The sequence below is a fragment of the Salmo salar genome, chromosome ssa21 (genome assembly GCF_905237065.1).
Source record: "Salmo salar chromosome ssa21, Ssal_v3.1, whole genome shotgun sequence".
Classification (NCBI taxonomy): Eukaryota; Metazoa; Chordata; class Actinopteri; order Salmoniformes; family Salmonidae; genus Salmo; species Salmo salar.
In genome coordinates, this window is record NC_059462.1 from 34,745,949 (window position 1) to 34,769,639 (window position 23,691).

The 23,691-nt window shown below is 41.4% G+C and overlaps 2 protein-coding genes across 9 annotated transcripts in view; both read right to left on the reverse strand.

Moving 5' to 3' along the window:
• Positions 1-895: 895 nt before the first annotated feature.
• Positions 896-4,846, reverse strand: LOC106582261 (secreted frizzled-related protein 3). 2 transcript variants are annotated; one of them, XM_045704719.1, is made up of 7 exons: positions 4,663-4,846; positions 3,923-4,625; positions 3,713-3,751; positions 3,508-3,567; positions 3,151-3,216; positions 2,602-2,806; positions 896-2,305 (listed from the first exon to the last, which is right to left on the reverse strand). In XM_045704719.1, exons 2-7 carry the CDS (start codon positions 4,380-4,382, stop codon positions 2,182-2,184), a joined length of 954 nt encoding a protein of 317 aa, XP_045560675.1. In that variant the 5' UTR covers positions 4,383-4,625; positions 4,663-4,846; the 3' UTR covers positions 896-2,181. The 2 variants fall into 2 exon arrangements, with proteins under 2 accessions (XP_045560675.1, XP_014020627.1); XM_014165152.2 differs by having other exon boundaries at positions 3,923-4,829.
• A 1,384-nt stretch (positions 4,847-6,230) lies between these two features.
• LOC106582262 (nck-associated protein 1) overlaps positions 6,231-23,691 on the reverse strand; it is a 95,024-nt gene continuing 77,563 nt past the window's right edge. For 4 of the 7 annotated variants that reach the window (XM_014165157.2, XM_014165160.2, XM_045704720.1 and 1 more), the window contains exons 24-31: positions 19,168-19,261; positions 18,868-18,950; positions 17,396-17,476; positions 17,097-17,190; positions 14,159-14,275; positions 13,762-13,871; positions 10,358-10,447; positions 8,976-9,263 (exon numbers count right to left, since the gene is read on the reverse strand). In XM_014165157.2, coding sequence (XP_014020632.1) covers positions 9,147-9,263; positions 10,358-10,447; positions 13,762-13,871; positions 14,159-14,275; positions 17,097-17,190; positions 17,396-17,476; positions 18,868-18,950; positions 19,168-19,261 — 786 coding nt within the window. In that variant the 3' untranslated portion in view covers positions 8,976-9,146. Of the gene's footprint in view, positions 7,351-8,974; positions 9,264-10,357; positions 10,448-13,761; positions 13,872-14,158; positions 14,276-17,096; positions 17,191-17,395; positions 17,477-18,867; positions 18,951-19,167; positions 19,262-23,691 lie in introns of those variants that run through there. The other 3 variants (XM_014165154.2, XM_014165155.2, XM_014165153.2) reach the window with 2 other exon arrangements.

Genomic DNA, 23,691 nt, shown 5'->3' on the forward strand with positions numbered 1-23,691 from the left:
TTCTTAGTCTACGGACTTCACATAGGGAGATTTAGAATCTTTGATGACGTACAGTAGTGTAGGCCAGGAAGCATTCAAGACCTCAGTATTATCGCTGACCTGGGTGACAAATAATAAACTATCCACTTTTAGATTTAGTTTTATATGACAAGTAAGCAACAGTAAAATAGTTAAATTATGGATTGTATTCTTGTTCTATTGTGCATTTTTTACTATGCACTCTATTCTTCATTTGAGTGGTGAATTAGGTTGCTTGACAAACTAATAAACTTTGTATGGTTCATGTAACACTGGTAGACCTCTTAGTGTAAGGAGAATCTGTTTTACTGCTTCTGTCTGTCACTGCACAAGGCCAAGCTTTGTCTGTTCACAGCGAGCAAACCACCGTATGTCAAAACAAGCATTATTTCACATTAGAGGCCGACACTCTTTCCCTGTCAATTGGTTTGGAGACTGTGTACTGTTGGATGATAAACAGACTCCCTCTGACTAAGAGCATGAATGCTTTCATAGGCCGGGAGGGAGCAGGCGAGCAGTACGCTGATTTGGCCTCAGTCCAAATTCTCTCTCTGACTTTCCTCAACCTGGTAGCCACTCATACATACAGCTTCCCTCTTCATTCCGTTTACTCCTGTTCATTTACAGTACAGTCCAGACGTCTCAACAAGCTTCTCTCAATATGTTGAAGTGCGTAGGCTAGTCAGTCATGGCTACCCATGTTGTAGTTTAGTCGGGTCAATTTAGTTTCAATTGTGGACAGGTTGAGTTCTTCAAGTAGGTTAGGCTATACAGGTCCGGGTAATACTGTACACTACGTGTTTGCTGAGGAAAATATTGTTTTGGAATAAAAACATGTTCTGATCACATTATGTTCAAGACAGTCATGGACTATGCGTTGGACATGACACCAGCCAGACAATGTTTAATAAAGCACTCAAATCAGATTTACAATCACAATTGAGCGGTGGTTAGCATTTCATAGATTGATATATGTATGTATGTTGTGTACGAAGACAAACCAGAGTGATGTATATGAGAAGTATAAAACTACAGTTCAGTTTAGAAAAACCCAAAGCACCAAAAACGACTGGAAGAAAGACACTTAGCAAATCATCAGAGCTCCAAAGCATGAGACATCAGAAAGCAATTCAAACTTTTTGTTCCAAAGAAAGAAAGAAAGAAAAAGAGAGAGAGAAATAGAGAGAGAGAGCTGAGTCGGGAGACATATTACATGTTATGCAATCATTATTTCAATAGCTCAATGTTGTCGTGTTTTGTGTTGTCATCAATGACATGATATACTCTGTCTTCTTGGATCATTCTGACTTTTCTTCGCATACTGACAAAACAATATGTCCCACCTCCCTCCCACCTTCCTCATCCTTTGTTTATTTTTCTCCTTTGAAATGTGTTAAATCCTCTTGTAGTGGAAAATAGCCAGATTACAACTTGATTGTGTTTCCTTTAAAAGAAATAAAGCATAACAGAGCACCCCATCATAAAAGCACTTTGGTATCTTAAAGACATCCACTTCATCCCATGTGCAGTCTCTAGCTGCTAGATAAATATCCATCATTTTTCTTTAGAGTGCTTCTAACATAATGCTGTGCTAAGACCTTTGTGCATCCTAAATGACACCCTACTTCCTATATAGTTTACTACTTTGACCAGAGCCTGTGCCAAGTCCAAAGTTCCCTATCTAGTTAATAGGGTGCCATGTAGGATGCAGTCCCTGTCACTCTTCCAGTAAAGTCCCTCGCAAGTCTCGTCCAACTGTACACACACTCAGCACTGTTAAATGAACATTTTGTTTGTGCAAAAAGAATTATGAAAACACACCAACAAAAAAAAAGAATTATAAACAAATATAATACAAAAAAAGCAACAACTAAAAAAGAATCTACATTCAGCTACAACAGTTTTGAAAAATAAAACGTGCAATAGTGCAATTTCAGTTTTCTGTCTGCAAACACTTTTCTTTCTATCTCCACATGTTGTCCCATATGTCATCATTTAGGGTTGCAACATTCTGGTAACTTTCCCCAAATTCCCAGAATTCCCAGTTGGAGGATTACAGATTTCTTGCTTATTCCCTCCTGATTCCAGAAAACTTGGAATTTTGGGAAAGTTGGTGGAAGTTTGCAACCCGATCATCACTGCACAGGGACGCGTCTTGGTCGATCAGTGGCGGCTCCTCCGCATATTGCTTCTCCCTGGGTTCCCCCGGCTCTGGTCCCAACGCCTCACCTTCCTCCCCATACGGTCCTTCCACTTCTGTGCAATGGAGCCTTCGATGAGCAGAAGCCTACAGACAGGTAGGTGGCATATGAGTTACAATGTGGTATGAATTACATAAAGCTGGAAGTAGGCTACAGTAGGTCCTACTGCCTTCCTTAAAAATGTACAACAGGGTTGGAGTCAATTCCATTTCAATTCAGTAAGTAAACTGAAAGTTCCATTCCAATTCCTATTCTCCTCCAGTGCTTTCAATTATGAAATTTGGAATTGACAGCTCCGCTGATGTACACAATAATATATAAATTATTCCATGAATGATTGTTGCTAATAGAGATACAGTAATACGACTGGCTAAAGACGTACCTGGATCTCTCCTCGTTCTCGTAACCCATAATGATGTACTCGTCGTTGGCAGTGAGAGGAGGACAGGGACAGCCAGAGTTGTAGTACAGTGTGACTGTATCACGAGGGATGTTCACTAAGGAAGACTTCAGGATGTCTTTGACCTCCACGATGGCACTCAGATCATGATTTCTGCTTCTAATCTCCTTCACCCTCGCACGAATCACTGGGAGGAAAAGATTAAACATGATTTTAGTTCATTTGATTATTTTAGGATCCTTTACATTTGAAAGCCAATTTGTTTGACTGAACATTCAGTGCCGTTTTCCTGGACATGAATGAAGCCTAGTCCAGGACTAAAAAGCGCTTTTGATGGAGATTCCATTCAGAGTGCTTTTTACTCCAGGACTAGGTTTAATCTGTGTCTGGAATAACATCCAGAGTTTTTGGACAATGGTAATATCATGCATTGTAATAATCAGCTAACTATATCTCTCTCATTCTGGAATCTTCTCTCACTCCGGAACTGCAAAAATAATTGGCAAAAAAATCATACAGAAAATAACCCACCATAGTTGTAATTACTCTTTAGGTAGGTCTTCAGACCCAGTCTTACCGACTTGCACTTGCATCGATCTGAAACAATAAAAGGATGTGATTAATTGTAGAACATCTGGTTTTTGAACAGCAATATTACATTCTTGAAATGAATGTAATGAAAAACACATGACATCAAAATCTATATCATATTCTAACATAATACTGTACAGAAAAGATTCTTCAGCACTAAATTCAATAGCCAGAAATATTGTAGACATACATTTCTAAGCACATTAGGTTACATTTTCAGTATGTTAGGACAAAAACAGCTCCATTCAAAAGTATAAAATGTTTAGATAAAGCAAAGAAAATGTGAATATTATTTACCATTGTTGGCTCCTTTACAGTTGACATTGTGAGAATCACTTGGAAAGTCAGGAGTTGATTCTGAATAAAAATAACTATGATGAGAACATTTTCACTGAAGAACAGTACAATCTATCAACTTCACAAGTAGCCTCTAATAAAATAGACAACTGTGGTTTAATTCACTTTATATTGGGAACATATTCAAGGGTCACATGCATCTTACCAGGTGAGCATTTTGAGGGGTCTTGATAATAGGGGTTGTCTGAGGAAGAGAGGAATAATATGTACTTACAAGTGGCTGATGTAGAGAATTGTACATCTACATCATATTTCCCCTTTGATCTCTCTCTTTTTATATTATGTGAGGTATATTTATTCACAATATCTATTTCAGAAATACACCATGGAATCATCATAATCACCCTTATCCTACCTGGTCCTTCTGCTTTGACAATGGCCTCTGGCGAGATACAGACTCCCCGGTCATAGACTGGCAGATCCTCGCAGGCCAAGCTCTCTGGCCAGGTGTGATTATAGCGCTTCATCACCGGTTCACAGCCGCACTTCGCCCGTTCACACACCGACTTGCAGGGCTTGATAGGGTCGTGTTGGAAGTCAATAGTGCATATTGGAGCGTACATGGCGCACAGGAAGAACAATAAATCTGGACTGCACTGAGTGCCAAGAAGCCCTTCAAACTGCTCAATGGCCAGGACTGCGTTCGCCTGGGTGCTGTGGTGGAGGTGGTTGGGCATTTTCGTCATGTTCCAGGGCATGGACTTGCACAGTGGGATCCGGATGGGCTCGCATGCCGCTGCGGACGCTCTGGGTATCCCAAACAGACAGGTAATCGCGAGGAAGGAGACGAAGAACTCGTGTGAAAACATGATCATCCTCAGTAAAATTCAGACAGGTGGTTTAGGATAACAAAATTAAAAAAGGAAAAAAAAGAAATCTAAATGCAATGCCTGGTTATGAAGTCGGCATGGATAAACTTCAATGCAATCCTAAAATCTATAGCCCTAAAGTCGCTGTCGAAAGTTGTCTGTCTACCTGGACGTGTCCAAACTTAACGTCACGTAGAAGGAACGAGGAACGAAAGTCATCTTTCGTGCGTAAAACCAAAACAACAAAGCCTATTCGAATCCCTAGCGGGAGATAACGTGGAGATTCCTTTAGTTTTCCCACTGTTCTTTTGTTCCTTATTCCATCCGCGCGTGTGTGATCATATTGCGGGTGGAAGTGGGCTGGGGTGGTGGCTCCGCTCTCTCTATCCCTTCCTCCCCAGACCAGTTTGCGCTGCAGTGATTGCTCGCTGGAATCACAGTGACCGCACAGTGCCGGACCAGCTTTTTTACCCCTCCGCATCATCATCATGCCTCAGTCTGACCCAGGACACTCCTCCTCTCCTGCTTCAAGCCAATACCAAGCAGGGCTGGATAGCTTGTCCCACAGCCTTCTTTGAAATGCTTGGTCGTTATGGAATAGGCTATATAGCCTAACTCATTTCAGTAGCTAGGCCTATTCATTTCTATTTGGATTAAAAGTAAAGTCATGAAACCCTTATAAAGTCACCATTATAAAGTCACAAATCTAAAGACATGAGGACAGTGCTAAGTACACAAGAAACTTTAATCAAGCCTAATTATTAGTGTAAACACAACACAATTGTCTTTGATGAATGTTAATAGGCTCATTGGCTGTTGACAAGATTAAGAATGTGTTAAATAGCATCCTTTATGCAAACAGTGTTTAAATAATATACAATGAACAGCATGGAGGATTTTAAAGGGATCGTTTATGTGACCAAGAGGTCATATAGGGTCAAATAGTTAATTATAATTAAGATACAGTATTCACCATTTCAGTGTTCACTATTTAATTACCATTTCAGAGTTCACTATTTCATTAATTACCATTTCAGTGCTTAGTATTTAATTAATTACCATTTCAGAGTTCACTATTTCATTAATTACCATTTCAGAGTTCACCATTTCATTAATTACCATTTCAGAGTTCACCATTTCATTAATTACCATTTCAGAGTTCACTATTTCATTAATTACCATTTCAGAGTTTTCTGGATCCATGTAAAATTAGGCCAAATAATGTGGAGCAAATTACTGTTATGAAAGCTTCATAAAGAGCCTTTTTCATGTAGTTTCTCACAAATACTGTACCAGTGGAAAAGAGAGCAGATTTAGGATTTAAGATTTGTAGATCAAAGGGTCGTCTGATTACCTCTCAGCCATAATTAGAATGTTCACATTTCTTCCTCCAGTCAAACTTGAACACAGAAACTACTAATCGTGTGTGTGTGATCACGTGACTGAGGGGGTGTTTAACATTATGACCAGGGGAACGTCAATGTGAGGGCTGCTGGCCGGGACCCTCAGGGCAAAGGAACACTTCCCCACTAATATTTTGACAGCAAAAAGAAGGAAGAAGCACGAAACAAGTGACTAGAACTGTTCTAGGAAAGACCTTCTAGACCTTCTAGTTCTAGACAACCTTTGTTTCAGAATACACTGACAAGCCAACTCAATAACACAATCAGATCAGATGGGAGCTTGACAATTAGCTGCCAAGTGTGACAGCTTGAACTTTTGTGGACATTTATCTAAACGAATGTCTCAAATGCAAACTCAAGTTAAAATGATTAGGCTAATCGTAGTACTGTATGTCTGTCTATGTATAGCATTTTGTGTGCTGAAAACAAGAATAATCCCACATTAGGCCAGTAAGTGGATATAGACTAAGATTTATTTGTCACGTTATGGAGGATACACTGTTCATTGAAACATTGAAAACATATAAAAGTGGTAAAAGGAGAGCTATTTATTAACATTCAATAAATATGAAAGAATGTTTATTATATACCGTACAGACAGGTACAATGGAGTGGTTATGCCAATGAGGCATTTAGTTAAAAAATTATTCTATGCTTTATACAAATATCAACCATCTGTTACCACTTTTCATAATATTTAAGTTTAATACCAACATTTTAGCTTAGCTCCAAATAATATAAAATGCTATGGTTTCTCAACAATTTGGCAAATATCTCAAAAGAACACAAGAATGTAATTAACACAAATTCACAGATACACATACTGTAATAATCAACAGATGATGATGGTGAATGGAATAACTGTGGATCATCATTTCCCCAAAAATCTGCAATTGGTTTTGCACATTGCAATGCTGCACTTTACCCTTAATAGCAATTTTAGTGTTACATTTAACCCATTCAATATTTAGAAACTGAAAGACTAAGACAGTATTCAAAAATGAAATGAAGTAGTAGTGTACCACTGATCATTGTCAACAAAGCTTACATCAGATTCATTTAAGTAAACAAATTATTCATTCATAAAACTGGGTGAAAAGAAAAAACCTTGATCCCACAAAACCAATAATATCATTTTTGTTTTCTTTAAGACTGAAGATGAAACACAGCACACCCACAATGGTCACATCATCATATCAGACTCTCAAGTTGTCCAGAGCCATATATTTCTATTCTCAGTATAGGGCTCTGGGGCTGCCTGCATGTATCAAGCCTCTCAGAGTAGGAGTTCTGATCTAGGATCAGGTCCCCTGTCCACGTAACTGCTGGGTGTAACCCTAGCTAGCAAGCTGTCATGGTCAAAACATATAGACTAAATGGTTGCTAAAATGGGAAGAGTTCTGTTCATGATAAGAAGTTGCTCTGCTTTCTTGACATCGAAATCAACCAGACAGGTCCTACAGGCCCTAGTTTTGTCGCGCCTGGACAACTGCCCAGTTGTGTAGTCATGTGCGGCAAAGCAGGACATAGGACAATTGCAGTTGATCCAGAACAGAGCAGCACATATTGCACTGAAAATGTACACAGAGGGCAGATGTCAGTGGTATGCATGTCAATCTCTCTTGGCTCAAAGTGTTTTTTTGCCAGGTGTTGATTGGTTAAAGGTATCAAACTGTTTGGTCAAGCAGTTGGCACATAGTTCGGACACTCATTGGTACAACACAAGACATGCAGCCAGAGGTCTCTTCACAGTCCCCAGGTCCAGAACAGAGGCTGGGAAACACACAGTATTAAATAGAGCCATGACTACATGGAACTCTCTACCACCCCGGGTAACTCAAACTAGCAATAATACCAGATTTAAAAAATGGATAAAAGAACACCTTACGGCACGACGGGGACTGTAAAGAGACAGACATTTTTATACATTTTGCATTATATTCTGCATTGTATTATGTAGTGTATTCTGCATTGTATTAAGTATTGTATTATGTAGTGTATTCTGTAGTGTATTCTGTAGTGTATTAAGTATTGTAGTACGTATTGTATTAAGTATTGTATTCTGTATTGTATTCTGCAGTGTATTCTGTAGTGTATTATGTAGTGTATTATGTAGTGTATTATGCATTGTATTAAGTAGTGTATTATGTATATTATGTATTTTATGTATTCTATTTGTTGTTTTGTTTCCTGTTTGGACTCCAGGAAGAGATTAGCAGTGGGATCCAAATAAAATATTAAATCTTATTAATTGTGATCTAAAAGGCAAAACTGATCTCAAATTAGCACTCCTACTCTGAGAAGCTTGATACATACAGCCCCTGGTGTTGTCTTCTTCACTCTCTGCAAGTTAAGGCTCCAGACAAAACCTCTTTCTCTCGCTAGGCAGGGAGCCTCCCCGCCTGCCTCTCTCTCTCTCGCTAGCCTCCCTGCCTCTCCCTCGCTAGCCTCCCTGCCCCTCTCCCTCGCTAGCCTCCCTGCCCCTCTCCCTCGCTAGCCTCCCTGCCTCTCTCCCTCTCTTGCCTCCCTGCCTCTCTCTCTCTGCTAGCCTCCCTGCCCCTCTCTCTCGCTAGCCTCCCTGCCCCTCTCCCTCGCTAGCCTCCCTGCCTCTCTCGCCTCCCTGCCTCTCTCCCTCTCTCGCCTCCCTGCCTCTCTCTCCCTCTCTCGCCTCCCTGCCTCTCTCTCCCTCTCTCTCTCTCGCTAGCCTCCCTCTCTCTCTCGCTAGCCTCCCTGCCTCTCTCTCCCTTTCTCTCGCTAGCCTCCCTGCCTCTCTCTCCCTTTCTCTCGCTAGCCTCCCTGCCTCTCTCCCGCTAGGCTCCCTGCCTCTCTCCCGCTAGGCTCCCTGCCTCTCTCCCGCTAGGCTCCCTGCCTCTCTCCCGCTAGGCTCCCTGCCTCTCTCCCGCTAGGCTCCCTGCCTCTCTCCCGCTAGGCTCCCTGCCTCTCTCTCTCTCTCTCTCGCTAGCCTCCCTGCCTCTCTCCCTCCCTGCCTCTCTCCCTCCCCTCCCTCGCTAGCCTCTCCTCCTCCTCTCTCGCTAGCCTCTCCTCCTCCTCCTCTCTCGCTAGCCTCTCCTCCTCCTCTCTCGCTAGCCTCTCCTCCTCCTCTCTCGCTAGCCTCTCCTCCTCCTCTCTAGCTCTCCTCTCTAGCTAGCCTCTCCTCCTCCTCCTCTCTAGCCTCTCCTCCTCCTCTCTAGTCTCTCCTCCTCCTCCTCTCTAGTCTCTCCTCCTCTCTAGTCTCTCCTCCTCTCTAGTCTCTCCTCCTCTCTAGTCTCTCCTCCTCTCTAGTCTCTCCTCCTCTCTAGTCTCTCCTCCTCCTCTCCTCCTCCTCTCCCTCTCCTCTCTAGCCTCTTTTCACCTCCTCTCAGGGCTCTCAGGTGGAGGAAGGCACACTCTGCTTGTAGACGGCGTGGTATGCGTTACGGAGCAGCACATATGGGAAGCAGGACTCCAGAAGGTCCATGGTCAGGAATGGGGACTCCTGCACAATCTGGTAGAGAAAACACATGGATGGATAAGGATACAACCCAAAATAAACACTGTGAGAACAAAGTTACACATAGGTTGCATCCCAAATGTCACCCTATTCCCTATATAAGTGCACAACTTTTGACCAGGGCCCACATACGGCTCTGGTCAAAAGTAGTGGACTATATAGGGAATAGGGTGCCATTTGGGATGCAGATTAAGTTTAATCACACTTTTGTGATCTTGCCTTGTTCTCTATGTTATCGGGGCAGAGTAGCCCCATGGATAAGGCAGAAGGGTGTGTGTGTGTGTGTGTGTGTGCGTGCGTCTGTGTGTTCTATCTTATGCCAGGTCCACTGCAGGATAAAGACTGTGGCTGATTCTTCCTTCTTTCCATTATAGTTGTCTTTCTATTCAACAACCTCCCTCCTGTAGATTATTCTTCAAAGGAAAGCAAATTCCACAGACCAATGAGTAAGCCTCTCTGATCAAAAGACCATACATGTGTATGCATGACTGCATATGTAATTTTCAATACAGTCAGAAAGAAAATAGTGCTCTGTTCATTTTCCAGTACAAAGAGGTTATGCGATTCTCTTCCTTTTCTTTCTACTTTGGGCTGGCCAATGCTAGTGAGAATGTTGACCTTGGAACCAACTGCTATATTACATGTGTTAGTTAGATGATGGCTAGATGATAATTAGATGATGTGACAATGTGTTAGATGATGGCTAGCTTAGTCATAATTCATGTCAAGTTCAAAGTAAAAAAAAACTCCAATCTACTTGGACTATTGTAATCCTTATTTAGTAAGCCTAACTTTATGAAACTGCATCTCTTAGTCATTCGTTTTGATATAGTATCATACATTTTTAGTATAGGACTCTCTCCTAAATTAATTTCCCAGGTCTCCCTTGGGAAACATTTCTTCTGACCTAAATGGGACTTCCAGGTAAATAAAGGGTAAAAATAGAACACTAATCTGCATCCCAAATGGCACCCTATTCCCTATATACTGCACTACTTTTGACCATGGCCTATAGGGCCCTATATAGTAGTGCACTATATAGGGAATAGGATGCCATTTGGGACTCATCCATACAGTATGTGACTCACCATATCCAGGAGCAAGTAGACAGATTCTCTGTTCCTTGTTGTGGTTTTGTCAGTCTCCTGGCCGATCTTCAGCAAACTGGAGGAGGCAAGCTGCACGGGAGAGAGAACAGTTTAAATCAGTTTCAACTGACTGTGTGGAAGAATGGTAAAGAACTAGAAGCTTTAAGAACAACTTCAAAATGGGGTGGCAGATAGCCTAGCGGTTAAGAGTGTTGTGCCAGTAACCAAAATGTCGATGTTCCCTTGAGCAAGGCACTTAACTTCTTTGGGATAGGGGGCAGTATTTTCACGGCCGGATAAAAAACGTACCCAATTTAATCTGGTTACTACTCCTGCCCAGAAACTAGAATATTGTGGCAAAGAAGGGGGTCGAGTGATAAATGGCAGATATGTGAGGGCAGAACTAATAAACGGGCTCTGCCCGATCACTAAAATGGCCACCCCGATCAGAACTACAGATCACAAAATGGCCGACTGCCAAAACTACAATTCCCAGAAGCAAGGGGAACCCTCAGAAGGTGGAGCCGACCCACAGATAAAAGGTCATGAAAAACCAAGAAGAGGGAGTGAGAGGGCTGGAAGGTTTCTATGAACCATAGAGAAAGAGAATCTACATTGGCTGGATTTACCGTGTACGAGCTGGACTGTTTTGGACTTACCTGTTGGCGTTTAGACCTGGACCTACCGAGAACCAGATTTGTGTACCGAACCCTGCTATCCTTGACCTTACCTGCGGCCTGGGTGGACCAGGACAGCGAAACGAACACACAGGTACTGTCGTGTTCGAAATGAACTTTCATTCTGGGCTGACTTTGGTGACAGTTTCCCACTTAATTTGTGACAAACGCTCCTAACTTTGAAGAGGTTTGCCACAATATGCATATAATTAGTAGATTTGGATAGAAAACACTCTAAAGTTTCTAAAACTGTTTGAATGGTGTCTGTGAGTATAACATAATTCATATGGCAGGCCAAAACCTGAGAAGATTCCATACAGGAGTGCCCTGTCTGACAATTTGTTGTTCTTCTGTTGCATCTCTATCGACATTACAGCATCTCTGCTGTAACGTGACACTTTCTAAGGCTTCCATTGGCTCTCTAAAGCTGCCAGAAAGTGGAATGGGGTGTCTGCTGTCTCTGGGCAAAGTACAGTAGCAGAGTTTGTAAGTGGTCAGCCTGGGGACAGTGAGACTGGAGATGCGCATTCACGAGACTTCTCAATTTTTTTCTTTCAGCCTTTGAATGAATACAACGTTGCCCGGTTGGAATATTATCGTTATTTTACGAGAAAAATAGCATAAAAATTGATTTTAAACAGCGTTTGACATGCTTCTAAGTACGGTAATGGAATATTTTGAATTTTTTTGTCACGAAATGCGCTCGCGCGTTACCCTTCGGATAGTGACCTGAATGCACGAACAAAACGGAGGTATTTGGATATAACTATGGATTATTTGGAACCAAAACAACATTTGTTGTTGAAGTAGAAGTCCTGGGAGTGCATTCTGACAAAGAACAGCAAAGGTAATCCAATTTTTCTAATAGTAATTCTGAGTTTAGGTGACCCCGAAGTTGGCGGATGTCAAAATAGCTAGCCGTGATGGCCGAGCTATGTACTCAGAAAATTGCAAAATGTGCTTTCGCCGAAAAGCTATTTTAAAATCGGACATAGCGATTGCATAAAGGAGTTCTGTATCGATAATTCTTAAAATAATTGTTATGTATTTTGTCAACGTTTATCATGAGTAATGTAGTAAATTCACCGGAAGTTTTCGATGGGTATGCTAGTTCTGAACATTACATGCTAATGTAAAAAGCTGTTTTTTGATATAAATATGAACTTGATTGAACAAAACATGCATGTATTGTATAACATAATGTCCTAGGAGTGTCATCTGATGAAGATCAAAGGTTATTGCTGCATTTAGCTGTGGTTTGGGTTTATGTGACATATATGCTTGCTTGGAAAATGGCTGTGTGATTATTTGTGTCTATGTACTCTCCTAACATAATCTAATGTTTTGCTTTCGCTGTAAAGCCTTTTTGAAATCGGACAATGTGGTTAGATTAACGAAAATCTTATCTTTAAAATGGTGTAACATAGTTGATTGTTTGAGAAAATTGAATTGTGGTATTTTAGTTGGTTTTGTATTTCCCGCCGTGCGATGCCATTGGCTGTTGGCTAGGGGTTCCGCTAGCGGAACGTCTGTCCTCAACAGGTTAACCCTAATTGCTCCTGTAAGTCACTCTGGATAAGATTGTCTTCTAAATGACTCAAATGTCAAATGTAAACTTTAACACTGAAAGAATGGTGTCTTTTCACAATGTTTCTACAAGTCACCAAGCTGCACCGGAGAAAACTTTAAGAACAACTCTCACACCGAGAGCCGGTTTCCCAGACACAGATTAATCCTATTTCTGAACTAAACAGCAAACTCAAACTTTTTGTCCTGTAAGATTTATCTGTCTGGGGAAACCGGTCCCAAATGTATAGAAGCACTTTTGTCTCTTCTATCAGTTTCACAATGTTACTAGACATTTAAAGCACAATGTTACCAGACATTTAAAGTCTACCACTGTAACCTTGCCTCTTGGATTTTAACTAAACACTGCAGGGTTTCAAAGAGGATGGGGCTTGGGCTGCATCTCACATGGTATCAGACTGGAAACAGCATTAAGTATTTTAACACTGTTGTAGTAATACAATATTGGAGCGCAATACAAAGTAAGAGACAACATTTTATGAGGAATAATTCCAATGGAAACACAGAGGGGAAAACAAGGTTGGTGGTACAGCCTTCCCTGTAGCTCAGTTGGTAGAGCATGGTGTTTGCAACACCAGGGTTGTGGGTTCGATTCCCACGGGGGGCCAGCACAGAAAAAAAAAAAAATGTATGAAATGTATGCATTCACTACTGTAAGTCGCTCTGGATAAGAGCGTCTGCTAAATGACTAAAATGTAAAATGTAAAAAATGGTATGCTGTACCCTCCTCCTCAGCGACGCAGAAAAAGCCCCGGCATCCAGGAAAATTCATTTCAGATATTAAAATAAAAAATTATTTCGAATCACAGAAGGTTTATGGAACATTAATGTTTATCAATCCCGGTCATGAAAATAAAAAATGAAATAAAATAAATATCCTGCCTCCTCCCACGCTGTGTGTAATACATTCTTACACGGCCTTGGCTCTGTCCCAAATAGCACCCTATTCCAGGTCCCAAAAGAAGTGCACTGTATAGGGAAGTGTGCCATTTAGCATACACTCGCTAGCATTTTGGAAAACCCACCAGAGAGATGAAATAGAAAACAGATGAAAGAAGAGAGCTGCTTATAATAAATAATAAGAAAGGGTGGAGAGAAATGTGTGGTATAAACCAAATGGACTATCACTACAAAACGTACTGCGAGGAACTCTTTGAGGCGGTCCTCGATGCTGCCCTTGTGGATGGTGAATAAAGCTGCAGCGATCTGGTTTATAGCTTTAGCCAGACAGTGGATGTTGTTGCAGTGACCTGTGAAAGGATGACAGACAAGTAGATATTAGTGTCTCAAATATGTCTTTAAACACTGCGGGTAAAACTATCTACTATATCTTTCTACAATGTTAACTTGAGACTAAACCACATCAATCCATATACATGTAACAACAAATGAACATAAAAGGTCCTTAAGACATCTTATTACTGTATGTCACAGCACTTAACAAGGACTATTATGAAGGAACCATATCAATAAGTATAACAACAAATAGACAAAAATGTACATAGAACATTTACTTCGTGTATCTAAAAACAGGTACCTTCAATAGCAGGGCTATACTGGGACATGACGTTGCTTGCCAAGGTGGGCATAGAGACCGCCACAAAGACCATCAGCAGGCACGCTATCTTGTACTCCTCCTCAGGACTGATGTTCTCTGTTACCAAAGAAAGGAAATGTCTGTTAAAGCATCACCATGACAGCTTAACAGCACGCCTTTATCTTGGCATCATGACATAGAGAGAAAAAAATATTCAGAATATAGCAGTTTGGGGGAAATCGGGGGGATCCAATTTGGATATTATCTGAACACGAAGACCCTCTAGCCAAGACAAACTGCAATAAGGCTCCGTAATTTACTGTAATTTATATTAACAGGACAACACTGGGAGATGATTCAACTATGTGGACCCAACATGGGGTAGGAGTGCCTCCCAAATGGCACCCTATTCTCTATATTGCACTACTTTTGACCAGACCCTTATGGGTCTCCCTATGGGCCCTGGTCAAAAGTAGTGCACTACATAGTGAAAAGAGTGCTATTTGCATCCTAGGAGATGAAGTTGAGGGTTGATAACTATTTTGATATTAAACAGAGGTTTGTATAAGAACAGCAGGGGCATAATAGAAATGTCTTCGCTGGCCAAAAGGCCTGGAGGGCTCTTAATGGCTCTGACAGAGTTAAAGCAATGTTATTGAGTATTTTCCTTAGAGCAACAGAGAGAGGCTGGGAACTTGAGGAGAGTCAGTGGCTTCGTCCCAAATGGCACCCTATTCCCTATATAGTGCACTACTTTTGACCAGACACCTATACAGGGGATAGGGTGCCATTTGGGATGCAAACAGAGGAATCTCTGGGAATAGGGTAACATTTGGGACATAGAGTGCATTCGGAAAGTATTAAGACCCCTTGACTTTTTCCACATTTTGTTAAGTTACAGCCTAATTCTAAAATCGATTAAATAGTTATTTTCCCCTCAATCTACAAACAATACCCCATAATGACAAAGTAAAAACAGGTTTAGATATTTTTGTAATAAAAAACTAAACTAAACTGAAATATCACATTTACATAAGTATTCTGACCGTTTACTTTGTACTTTGTTGAAGCACCTTTGGCAGCTATTAAAGCCTCACGTCTTCTTGGGTATGACGCTACAAGCTTGGCACACCTGTATTTGGAGAGTTTCTCCCATTCTTCTCTGCAGATCTTCTCAAGCTCTGTCAGGTTGGATGGGGAGCGTTGCTGCACAGCTATTTTCAGGTCACTTCAGAGATGTTTGATCGGGTTCGATTCCAGGCTGGGTGGGCCACTCAAGGACATTCAGAGACTTGTCCCGAAGCCACTCCTGCGTTGTCTTGGCTGTGTGCTTAGGGTCATTGTCCTGTTGGAAGGTGAAACTTTGCCCCAGTCTGAAGGCCTGAGCGCTCCGGTGCAGGTTTTCATCAAGGATCTCTCTGTACTTTGCTCCGTTCATCTTTCCCTCGATCCTGACTAGTCTCCCAGTCCCTGCCACTGAAAAACATCCCCACAGCATGATGCTGCCACCACCATGCTTCACCGTAGGGATGGTGCCAGGTTTTCTCCAGACGTGACACTTGGCATTCAGGACAAAGAGCTCAATCTTGGTTTCATCAGACCAGAGAATCTTGTTTCTCATGGTCTGAGAGTCCTTTAGGTGCCTTTTGGCAAACTCAAAGCGGGCTGTCATGTGCCTTTTACTGAGGAGTGGCTTCCGTCTGGCCACTCTACCATAAAGGCCTGATTGGTGGAATGCGGCAGCGATGGTTGTCCTTCTGGAAGGTTCTCCCATCTCCACAGAGGAACTCTGGAGCTCTGTCAGAGTGACCATCGGGTTATTGGTAACGTCCCTGACCAAGGCCCTTCTCCACCGATTGCTCAGTTTGGCCGGTCGGCTAGCTCTAGGAAGAGTCGTGGTGGTCCCAAACGTCTTCCATTTGAGATTGATGGAGGCCACTGTATCCTTGGGGACCTTTCAATGCTGCAGACATTTTTTGGTACCCTTCCCCAGATCTGTGCCTTGACACAATCCTGTCTCGGAGCTTTACGGACAATTCCTTCAACCTAATGTCTTGGTTTTTGCTCTGACATGCACTGTCAACTGTGGGACCTTATATAGACAGGTGTGTGCCTTTCCAAATCATGTCCAATCAATTGAATTTATCACAGGTGGACTCCAATCAAGTTGTAGATATATAATTTTGCAAACATTTCTAAAAACCTGTCATTATGGGGTATTGTGTGTAGATTGATGAGGACATTTTTTTATTTAATACATTTTAGAATAAGGCTGTAACGTAACAAAATGTGGAAAAATGGAAGGAACGCACACATGGAATGGACAGCACTTTGTGGATATGGCTGCATGACATGAAACTAATACCAGTGTGTATAAGCATCAACATGTGCTGTTAAGTAACACGTCTCTCAGGGGTGCTGGGGGGGTTAAAACATTACCTAAACAAAGCCTGGCAGATCTGTTGCGATTATGAAATATTGACAGGACGTATTTATTTTTAATTTATGAAAACATTGGTTTGATACATGACTACAGCAGGGAACGTAGTTCTAATGCTTGTCCAACGCTCTCGCTCTTTGCCATTATTAACAGATTTATTTTCAAACTCTGAGATTTCAGCAGCGAGTCAGTCATCCCTATACACAGTGTTTGGACATGTAACTCAGGCTATGAGGCATATGATAGCCATCATCATTTCAGCTCAACAACTAAACATATTCATTCATTCAAAATGGAAATTGGAAATGGCCAATTGACTAAATCCAAGATGTGCAGCAAACTAGTTCACATGCGTTCTTGTTAGAGTTAGTCATTATTCAACAATAATGTCATTGAATACACAATCATAGAGACACCCTCAACAATGGTGCGTACAGAGAAATGGACTTCCATGTATCAGCTGTGTGATGCAGCAGTGTATGGCGCGTCCTATCTTACCTGACTTCTGGGAGGAGAGGGCCACCACCAAGGCAGGGTCTATCTCACAGGGCAGGCCTGCTGCAGAGGACAGCTCATACACATTCATGGCCACCTGATGATCAACATACAGGACATCAGAGAGTCAGTCTGCTTCAAACACAACAGCCATTTATATATCATATTACTAATATATGCCACTTAGCAGATGCTTTAATCCAAAGCAATTTACAGTACAGTGTATGTGATCCTTGTGGGAACTGAACCCACAACCTTGACCTCATGAAGCATCATTTAAAAGGTCCTACTGTGTCTCTCACCTTCATGTCGGTCTCTCTGGGAATGTGATCCTTGAAGTCCTCCACTGAGCTCACCAGGAATGGGATGTGGCACGACAACACCTGTTGACAAGAACAAGATAATGTGTTACCTCAATACTAAGCCAGAAATATTTGATTTAACTAACTTCAGCACAGGGTGAAATATGAGACACCAGCTTAAGACAACAACTAATTGTGTACTCTATTGTGTCAATATATGATGCCAATCAAGTGGGGGAAAGTTAACCCCCTAGAGTTGATTGATGCACCCGTGCATCAATATAATTAACATCATAAAATAATCTCCATACAAATCTGTCTGTTTAAGCTAGAGATATCATAGGGCTGCGATTTAATCCACTGCATCCACCGATGTCGGCCTCAAACGAACACAATGTGTTTTCCGTTTTGATCTAAGACCTCCACAAGCCCCAAGGGCAGTGGTGGAAAAAGTACCCAATTTTCAAAAGTACCCAATTTTAAATGTAGTTAACTATCAAAAGTAAAAGTACAAATAATTTAAAATGTCTTAAATTAAGCAAACCAAAGCAAATGTTCTTGTTTTTAAATTTACAGATAGCCAGGGTCACAGTTCAACACTCAGACATAATTTACAAATGAAGCATTTCTGTTTAGTGAGTCTGCCAGATCAGAGGCAGTAGGGATGACCAAGGACTTTCTCTTGATAAGTGCATGAATTAGACAATTTTCCTGTCCTGCTAAGCATAAAAAAATGTAACGAATACTTTTGGGTGTCAGGTAAAATGTAAGGAGCAAAAAGTACATTATTTTCTTTATGAATGTAGTGTAGTAAAAGTTGTCAGAAATATAAATAGTAAAGTACAGATACCCCCAAAAACTACTTAAGTAGTACTTAAGTAGTTTTACTTAAGTACTTTATACCACTGCCCAAGGGACACGTCTGAAGTCGGTACCGCCAATGTGCCAACTACTGTCTGTAGCTTCTGAACTGTTTGGGCTACAAACTAATATGACTCCACATGGAAAGGAGATTCTCACAAACAAGATGGTGTTCCCCGTTTTGCTCTACGACCCCCACAAGTGTCACAGGACTCATCTGAAGGTAACCTTGTACCGGTAAAAACAAATGAATGGAAGTAGTTTGGTACCCCTACCAAAAAAGGGGTTAAATATTTCTTAACATCTATAAAAAATTAGACATCTAAAATTTCGGAGCTTTTGTATAGCTCCTAGATATAGGACAGACACTTTAAAACCTTATTCGTTATAATATCTTTTTTTACTCTCTGTTTTGCCATTCCTGAACGTGTTTCAATGAGCTATAGCAGTATTATTACCATATATCTTTTTTATATTGATACAGGGGTCCTACAATTCAAAATCAAATAGCTAAATGATCCGCGGTATGACCATCTTAAAACAATTCCATGTTAGCTTAGTAGAACCCCCCAAAGGCTTAGACTTTTAGGGGGTTTAAAGAGCCGACTTACATCTCGGAGTGCCTCCTGAGCCAGTGATCGGAATGAGAGGATAACGCCGATGATGGTCATCCGTTTCAGAACACTGTCGACTGCTGTAACACCAAGACAAAAAACATGTGAGCCTCACAGACAACCGACATGTCTCTAGTTATTTTACTTTTGCCCTTCAGCAACCACAACCAAAGGTAGGTACGCATAACAGTTTTATTTATGGGAGAATGAATCATGAATCTGTTGCTTATTTGGCCCTTGGCAGCATTGAGCCACCAAGACTGACCAGGCCAGTAGAAATACAGACAGAGTACCCACATGAGAGCTTCTTGAACAGAGCAGCCATTTCTCCAGGCTTGTCAAAGCTGGTCCTCATCTGGGTCAAAACCTCAACGTTGTCCACCACCAGTTTCTTAAGAGGAGAAGAGGAGAAGAATGAGTTGAGGGAGACAGTTAGAGGAGTAGGAATGAGAGGGAAAGGGGAAGGAAGAGAAATAGGGAGATATACAGTGCATTTGGAAAGTATTCAGACATTCACTTTTTCCACACTTTGTTACAGCCTTATTCTAAAATTGATTAAATTAACTTTTTTCCTCATCAATCTACACACAATACCCCATAATGACAAAGCGAAAACAGGTTTTTTGCATATGTATAAAAATTAAAAAAAATACAGAAAGACCTTATTTACCTAAGTAAATTCAGACCCTTTGCTATGAGACTCGAAATTGAGCTCAGGAGCATCCTGTTTCAATTGATCATCCTTGAGATGTTTCTACTTGATTGGGGTCCACCTGTGGTAAAATCAATTGATTGGACATGATTTGCAAAGGCACACACCTGTCTATATAAGGTCCCACAGTTGACAGTACATGTCAGAGCAAAAACCAAGCCATGAGGTCGAAGGAATTGTACGAATAGATCCGAGAAAGGACTGTGTCGAGACACAGATCTGGGGAAGGGTACCAAAAAAAATCTGCAGCCTTGAAGGTCCCCAAAAACACAGTGGCCACTACACCAAAGTGAGCAATCAGGGGAGAAGAGCCTTGGTCAGGGAGGTGACCAAGAACCCGATGGTCACTCTAACAGAGCTCCAGAGTTCTTCTGTGGAGATGAGAGAACCTTCCAGAAGGACAACCATCTCTGCAGCACTCCACCAATCAGGCCTTTATGGTAGAGTGGCCAGACGGAAGCCACTCCTCAGTAAAAAGCACATGACAGCCCGCTTGGAGTTTGCCAAAAGGCACCTAAAGGACTCTCAGAACATGAGAAACAAGATTCTCTGGTCTGATGAAACCAAGATTGAGCCCTTTGGCCTGAATACCAAGCATCACGTCAGGAGGAAACTTGGCACCATCCCTACGGTGAAACATGCTGATGGCAGCATCATGCTGTGGGGATGTTTTTCAGCGGCAGGGACTGGGAGACTAGTCAGGATCGAGGGAAAGATGAACGGAGCAAAGAATAGAGATATCCTTGATGAAAACCTGCTCCAGAGTGCTCAGGACCTCAGACTGGGACGAAGGTTCACCATTCAGCAGGACAACGACCCTAAGCACACAGCCAAGACAATGCAGGAGTGGCTTCGGGACAAGTCTCTGAATGTCCTTGAGTAGCCCAGCCAGAGCCCAGACTTAAACCCAATCGAGCATCTTTGGAGAGAACTGAAAAAAGCTGTTCAGTGAACACGGAGGCCTACAAACCTGACTCAGTTACACCAGCTCTGTCAGGAGGAATGGGCCAAAATTCACCCGACTTATTGTGGGAAGCTTGTGGAAGGCTAGCCGAAACGTTTGACCCAAGTTAAAGAATTTAAAGGCTACCAAATGCTACCTGAGTGTATGTAAACCTCCAATTTCCAAACGCGTGAAGGTACCACGTTCATCTGTACAAACAATAGTACGCAAGTATAAACACCATGGGACCATGCAGCCTTCATACCGCTCAGGAAGGAGACACGTTCTTTCTCCTAGAGATGAACGTACTTTGGTGCAAAAAGTGCAAATCAATCCCAGAACAGCACAGTAAAACAACCTTGTGAAGATGCTGGAGGAAACGGGTACAAAAGTATCTATATCCACAGTAAAACGAGTCCTATATCGACATAACCTGTAAGGCCTCTCAGCAAGGAAGAAGCCACTGCTCCAAAACCGCCATAAAAAAGCCAGACTACGGTTTGCAACTGCACATGGGGACAAAGATTGTAGTTTTTGGAGAAATGTCCTCTGGTCTGATGAAACAAAAATAGAACTGTTTGGCCATAATGACCATCGTTATGTTTGGAGGAAAAAGGGGGACGCTTGCAAGATGAAGAACACCATCCCAACCCGTGAAGCACGGGGTGGCAGCGTCATGTTGTGGGGGTGCTTTGCTACAAGAGGGACTGGTGCACGTCACAAAATAGATGGCATCATGAGGCAGGAAAATTATGTGGATATATTGAAGCAACATCTCAAGACATCAGTCAGGAAGTTAAAGCTTGGTCGCAAATGGGTCTTCCAAATAGACAATGACCCCAAGAACACTTCCAAAGTTGTGGCAAAATGGCTTAAGGACAACAAAGTCAAGGTATTGGAGTGGCCATCACAAAGCCCTGACCTCAATCCCATAGAAAATTTGTGGGCAGAACTGAAAAAGTGCGTGCGAGCAATGAGGCCTATAAACTTGACTCAGTTACACCAGCTCTGTCAGGAGGAATGACCCAAAATTCACCTAACTTATTGTGGGAAGCTTGTGGAAGGCTACACAAAACATTTGACCCAAGTTAAACAATTTAAAGGCAATGCTACCAAATACTAATTGAGTGTATGTAAACTTCTTATAGAGTGTTTTAGAGAGACCTGAGTTGTGAAGGGATTATTTGGGGAATCAACTAGGGATCCTAATTCCAAAGACTTTCCCCTTCGTTTGAACAACAGGAAAAGGCTCTTACCATCACCAGATGTTGAACTATGCTGTGATCTTACAATGTGTCCCCCCCAAATGGCACCCTATTCTTTATAAAATCTCTGAAGCTGGAGACTCATATCTCCTTCACCGGCTTTAAGCACCAGCTGTCAGAGCAGCTCACAGATCACTGCACCTGTACATAGCCCATCTGTAAACAACCCATCTATCTACCTACCTCATCCCCATACTGTATTTATTTATTTATCTTGCTCCTTTGCACCCCAGTATCTCTACTTGCACATTCATCTTCTGCACATCTACCATTGCAGTGTTTAATTGCTATATTGTAATTACTTCGCCACCATGGCCTATTTATTGCCTTAACTTACCTCATTTGCACTCACTGTATATAGACTTTTTGTTTTATTTTGTTCTACTGTATTATTGACTGCGTGTTTTGTTTATTCCATGTGTAACACTGTGTTGTTGTATGTGTCGAATTGCTATGCTTTATCTTTGCCAGGTCGCAGTTGCAAATGAGAACTTGTTCTCAATTAGCCTACCTGGTTAAATAAAAGTGAAATAAAAAGAAAGAAAGAAAAATATAGAGCACTACAGAGCCCTATGCAGGGAATTGAGTGCCATTTGGGACAATCAAAAACAATTAGAGGCGTAGAATTTTCTGTGATGGGTGTCTTGGCGCAACGAGCCAAAGGATTGTTTTGAAATGTTGAGACAGTCATGTGTGCCGCTCGCAATGCCTCACATGTCATCCACTCCTTCAGTTTGCTTTGAGACTATTCGCCAAAAAAGTAATTTGATGACCACGAATCGGTGTTTACAGAGACTGAATAAAACCAATGCTTAATTCCTACATCTGATTGTGAATCAGATACCAAAACAATTTTATTTTCACAAATTGCTTTCAGATGTGGAGGGAAACGTTTGCATGTTAGAGAATCAGAAATATGTACCAGAGCTACATTGACACACCAATTTGTGCTCTAGGGACTAAACAAACCACCAATTATATAACAATCCAAAGACCGGTTTGAAAAAACATGCATAATATTGTCAGTCTGCTACGATAAAATAATTTAACATTGATTATCATTCTTTAGGTAAATGACATTCCAACAAGAACTCTTCTAAAACAGTTTCACTAATAAAGACATTAGTGTCATGTAATGCACACTACCATTCAAAAGTTTGTGGTCACTTAGAAATGTCCTTGTTTTTGAAAGAAAAGCAAATTTGTTGTCCATTACAATAACATTAAATTGATCAGAAATACAGTGTAGACATTGTTAATGTTGTAAATGACTATTATAGCTGGAAACGGCAGATTTTTTATGGAATATCTACATAGGCGTACAGAGGCCCATTATCAGCAACCATCACTCCTGTGTTCCAATGGCACGTTGTGTTAACTAATCCAAGTTTATAATTTTCTGTGAAGGGAGTAGTACACAGCGCTGTACGAGATCTTCAGTTTTTTGACAATTTCTTGCATGGAATAGCCTTCCTTTCTCAGAACAAGAATAGACTGATGAGTTTCAGAAGAAAGTTCTTTGTTTCTGGCCATTTTGAGCCTGTAATCGAACCCACAAATACTGATGCTCCAGATACTCAACTAGTCTAAAGAAGGCCAGTTTTATTGATTCTTTAAAATCAGCACAACAGTTTTCAGCTGTGCTAACATAATTGCAAAAGGGTTTTCTAATGATCAATTAGCCTTTTAAAACGATTGGATTAGCTAACACAACATGCCATTGGAACACAGGAGTGATGGTTGATGATAATGGGCCTCTGTACGCCTATGTAAATATTCCATAAAACAAGTTTCCAGCTACAATAGTCAGTCATTTACAACATTAACAATGTCTACACTGTATTTCTGATCAATTTCATGTTATTTTAATGGACAAAAAATGTGCTTTTCTTTCAAAAACA

Excerpts from the sequence above, each read along its gene's own strand:
- LOC106582261 (XM_045704719.1), bottom strand. The coding sequence starts at position 4,382 with ATGATCATGTTTTCACACGAGTTCTTCGTCTCCTTCCTCGCGATTACC. Across the intron at positions 2,807-3,150 it reads AAAGAGTAATTACAACTATG|TGATTCGTGCGAGGGTGAAG; the intron begins GTGGGTTATTTT and ends TTTTCCTCCCAG. Across the intron at positions 2,306-2,601 it reads GAGAACGAGGAGAGATCCAG|GCTTCTGCTCATCGAAGGCT; the intron begins GTACGTCTTTAG and ends ACCTGTCTGTAG.